Genomic DNA, 4825 nt, shown 5'->3' on the forward strand with positions numbered 1-4825 from the left:
TGGGGTTAAAGCTATTAAGGGTGTTTTGTGGTAGTTTATGGATAAAGTCGTTCTAAAACGTAAACTAGAAGGATAAAAAGCTAATGAATCAGTGCAGAGAATGACGGGAAATAGTTGCTGCTAGGGCGTGGATGTGTGTGAGTGGCTGGCGATAGGGGGTCGTGGCGTTGACATTTCCAGAGTTCTATTCTGATTGGCTCTTATTTGAAGAAGCTCATGGGTTCTTTCAACTATTAAGTGCCTCCCCATCGCTCTAAAGGACATTATAATGCAAGGGTCCTCCTTTTTGAGCACAAATAGAATTTTCTTTCATTTGGAGGATATATAGCTTACTTAAAAAATATATATTTAAAGTTGTAAGGTAGACCACATTTGTAAGGTGGACCATATTTCGCACTGGAGCGGTGCGCCATGCTCTCTCACACCGATCTCCTGGATGCTCGGCTCGGTGAGTTATCATCGCAAAACTCCGGTCTTCAACTATACTGTAAGCTGGAGCAATTTCTAATCTAACAATATTATGAAATTAAATTGACCCATTTGTCTTTGATGTCAGCCCGTTGCATCTTAGTAAAATATTGTTTCAAAAACTAATAATTTCAAACCTGCCATGATGTTATGTGTAAATTCTGAAATGTTGATGTTGATTAAATGGAATTTGTGAGTCAAGCAGAGGATGGATTATATGTGTAACACTTTTAGAGGACTCGGATGAATAACAATTGCCTGTAATTTGACAAACATTTTACATTTCACTTCAGGGAATTAAGATTTTACCCTATACAGACAAATGTATAGCTCGTTCTTCAAATGCATAATTTCAGCAATTGCTGATTGTGTTTTATCCCTCATTCAAGGGTCTCAGAGTTGTTCTCTGCAGCGCTAACTGTGTTGCCATCTCTCTCGCTCTCTCTCTCCCCCCCGGCAGGGATGAAGGATGCTGCGGAGCTGCTGGGGAACCGAGACCCGATGAAGTGCCGGATGAGCGGCGGGGTGGCGGACCAGGGAAACATGGACCCTGGCCCGGACACCGTGGAGGGGGCCACCTTGCTGCCCGGGGATGAAATCCCCACAGGTGGAGCCAACCAGCCGGGCATGCCGGTAAACAGTAAGGACACTGAGAAACAGCAGCAGCAACAGCAGCATAATTCTAGTCAGACTGCGAACCAGCAGAAACAGAAGCGGCATCGAACGCGCTTCACCCCAGCTCAGCTGAACGAACTGGAACGGAGCTTCGCCAAGACCCACTACCCAGACATCTTTATGCGTGAAGAGCTGGCGCTGAGGGTCGGCCTCACCGAATCCCGTGTGCAGGTAATCCCGTGTCCTGGGGTATTGATGTTTCTTTAGATTACATTTACCCACAAAATGTCCTGTTACATTTATATCATAAACATGTGGAATCACATAATGATTAGGCTACTCATACAAACATATTTTTTATATATTTCTTAAAACGAATAAGCCTAAATGATATGCAAATGTGTTGGTTTTACAAAATGTGTTTATTAGCCTAACTATGCAATTCACTATTTGATATACTGTAGCCAAGAGAAGGCCTTTAAAATTAAATTATAATAGCCCATCAACATTTTAAACAATTATTTAGCCTTGCTGTATATTTAATCTATATTGTTAGAATGAGGCAAACAAAGTGTCAATAACGCAATGAGCATAAAAACAACGTGTCCAATATGTATCAACATGTATCCAAGCAAATGTTCCACCCATATAAGAAAACAAGTAAACTTATTCTGATATTTAGCAATATGAACAGAAGAACTGATGCACAATAGCATAACATTGATTTCGTTATTTTATAGGCTAAGGGGCAGGTGATTGAAAAGTAGAAAGGCATCAGGGTCAGAAGCGTTGTCCATGGTGCTGGTGCACCTCCCCAACGCTTGCTGTTGCCCAACGTGTGCACGACTAATATCATGCCAAACCACAGTTCTACCAATGGCAGCGCTATTCCTTGTAAATAATCCAGTTTAAATGAGTTTAATTGAATAATAAACATGCTATTTTATTATTTATAATATTTACTCGATTCATTTCTAAACAATACTTGTTGTTGACGCTCACGGGAGAAGCTACCCTAAAGCCATATCTCTTTAGGGTAGTCGTTGTAAAAAATAAAACTAATTTGTGGCAGTCTATATATAGTAGGTCATTCCTCAAATAATGGAGGAAAGTTCATCTTGAAATAAAAACGATGCCTTGGAACTTTCTTCTCATTCAGCAAAGCATTGTTTGTATTTAAGACCTAGCAAAGTACAATTAGAAATGCACATTGAACGTCACAGAGAAATAATAATATTTTATGCACGGTGCCATAATGTTTTAGGAAACATTTATACGGGTAACCTACAAGGCTGCCTGCATGTTATCAATTTGAATATATTCATTGGTTTTTGTCTCTAACCTATACCTTTAGTGTGTCAAAAACGTCATACATATTTTGACATTTATTTTAATATTGTTTTTTATTTAGAATGGCATAGTCTAGGCCTATAACATAAAAAACATTTTAATTACGTGGATGTATGCTGGATTTCTAAGACACTATAATAAAACCAAACACATTTTTATCAACCTATTTGTCTTGTTTATAAATTGACGGATTATTAACAAATGATGTGAAATTCATGCAAATTACCCTCATTGCAATAAAGTATATCATTACTCATGGCTACAATTAAGTCGTTTATATTATAAACAAACACTAAAGAAGTAGGAAACCAGGCCTATCTGATATCTAAACCTAAATTTCTGCAAACAATGCATTACATCTGCAGTGTAACTTCGCCCATTTGTTGCCGTCCTCTGGAATGGTCTATCAGCTACGTCTTAATAGAACGCTGTGCGAGACTATATTGTACTTTGTTAATGGAATGAGAAATTGCATTTTCTTTCCCCTCGAGTGTAATGGATTCGCTCGGCGTTTCACGGCTGGCTGAAGGGAATGAGAGCGAGATTTTAGATTTAATACAGCGGCACAGACTCCCGGACCCGTGAACACATTAATCATGCCTGGAATAGCGATGAAATCTTCATAAAGCTCTATCCATAAGACCCTACAAGTATCCTGCCACGCACTGCGTGTGTGTGTGTGTGTGTGTGTTTTTCATAGAGTTTAATGATTGTTTTAACAATTATTTAAACCACTGATTTGAGTATTTTTATTACGTAAATACAGTTTTAACCACTCTTAACGTCAGATGCTGCTTCAGAACGTTGTTTTAGATTCGAATTCCGTATTATAGTAATGGATTTAATCGGAACGGTACATAGACCACAGAGATCCTGTGCAATTACTGCTCCGATATATGATGCCTACCTACACAAGGTTCAGTTTAACGCCCCTTGCAGGTCTCGAACCCACAACCACTGCTAGCTACTGCTCCAATAAGGGTTAACCCATAGGCAAGGTTCATTACATTATTCAAGTATATTAAAGAATATGAGGGCCAATTTCTAATGTTAATTTTTGAAATTGTACCTTATTTATCCAGGTTTAGTCTCTGACTAAATAAAATGTTAAAAACAAAGCTGGTAATTTGTAAGACTTTTGGATATCCCTCTATATTCCCTTTCCACGTTTAGCCTACAAGAATAAATGCTATATGTTTGAAATGTGTTATGTAGCCTAACCTTTCTCATGCCCTCTTTCTTTTTCTCTCCAGGTGTGGTTCCAGAACCGCCGTGCCAAGTGGAAGAAGCGTAAGAAGACCACCAACGTGTTCCGCGCCCCTGGCACTCTGCTACCAACGCACGGCCTGCCTCAGTTCTCTGCTGCGGCTGCCATGGAGAACAGCCTGTGCTCCTTCCACGCCAACGACTCCCATTGGGCCACGGGGATGCACGGAGTGTCCCAGCTCCAGCTCCCCCCAGCCCTTGGCCGCCAGCAGGCGATGGCCCAGTCTCTTTCCCAGTGCAGCCTCGGGGCCGGCCCGCAGCACAACTCCATGGGCCTGTCCAACGGCCTCTCCTCCAATGGCCCAGGCCTGCAGTCCCACCTCTACCAGCCCCCGTTCCCCGGGATGCCCGCCTCCCTCTCCGGTCCAACGAACGTGTCAGGTTCGCCACAGCTGTGTAGCTCTCCGGACAGTGACATGTGGAGAGGGACAAGCATTGCCTCACTGCGACGCAAAGCGCTCGAGCACACAGTGTCCATGAGTTTCACTTAATGACGTTTGAAGATGACCCCCTTTGTTTAGCTTCTAGCTGTACCCCGCCATTTTAAGAAATACCTGTGTGAAGACTACTCAGGACTCAAAGTACTTCATGAGAATAACAATGAAATAGAATGGCCAGACTGGAGTCTGAGTTGTGTTCAGATGTCATAATAAAAAACCCAGAATGAAGTTGGCTTGTAAATTTGGTGAAGTGGACGTGAGAAATAGGCTAATTTACCTGCGTCTCAGAATGTCTGTTTATCTTAACGTCCATTTTCCCAAAAATGATTATATCACCTACTCATAATTATATTGTAATTATTTGGCCAAAAATCCTTGTCATTATCTATTTTTCATTAGGTGTGGCTGTTGCACGCCGTAGGAAAGTAAGATATCATGTCAGTGAATTTCTTTGTTTTCTAAGCTGTTAAATGCTTTAAATTAAATTGGGAATCAAATTTCTAAATGCCACATGTACTGCATGTTTGAATGGGTCTGACGCATGCGCAGTGAAGTGGATTTGACCCCTGAAATAGCCTATTTTTCTTCTGCTGCCTCGTTACCGAAATGCCCACTTGTTCACTTCTTATGGATTTAAGAGAATGGAAATGGTGTAAGGACTGTTATGTAGACTCTGGCTCTTTTCC

The 4825-nt window shown here is 41.1% G+C and overlaps 1 protein-coding gene across 2 annotated transcripts; it reads left to right on the top strand.

Annotated features, from left to right (window-relative positions):
• The first annotated feature begins 411 nt into the window (after positions 1-411).
• Positions 412-4415, top strand: otpb (orthopedia homeobox b). 2 transcript variants are annotated; one of them, XM_029636972.2, is made up of 3 exons: positions 412-487; positions 929-1314; positions 3687-4415. In XM_029636972.2, exons 1-3 carry the CDS (start codon positions 412-414, stop codon positions 4188-4190), a joined length of 966 nt encoding a protein of 321 aa, XP_029492832.1. In that variant the 3' UTR covers positions 4191-4415. The 2 variants fall into 2 exon arrangements, with proteins under 2 accessions (XP_029492832.1, XP_029492833.1); XM_029636973.2 differs by having other exon boundaries at positions 412-448.
• The last annotated feature ends 410 nt before the right edge of the window (positions 4416-4825 follow it).

Source organism: Oncorhynchus nerka, linkage group LG27 (assembly GCF_034236695.1).
Source record: "Oncorhynchus nerka isolate Pitt River linkage group LG27, Oner_Uvic_2.0, whole genome shotgun sequence".
Taxonomy (NCBI): domain Eukaryota; kingdom Metazoa; phylum Chordata; class Actinopteri; order Salmoniformes; family Salmonidae; genus Oncorhynchus; species Oncorhynchus nerka.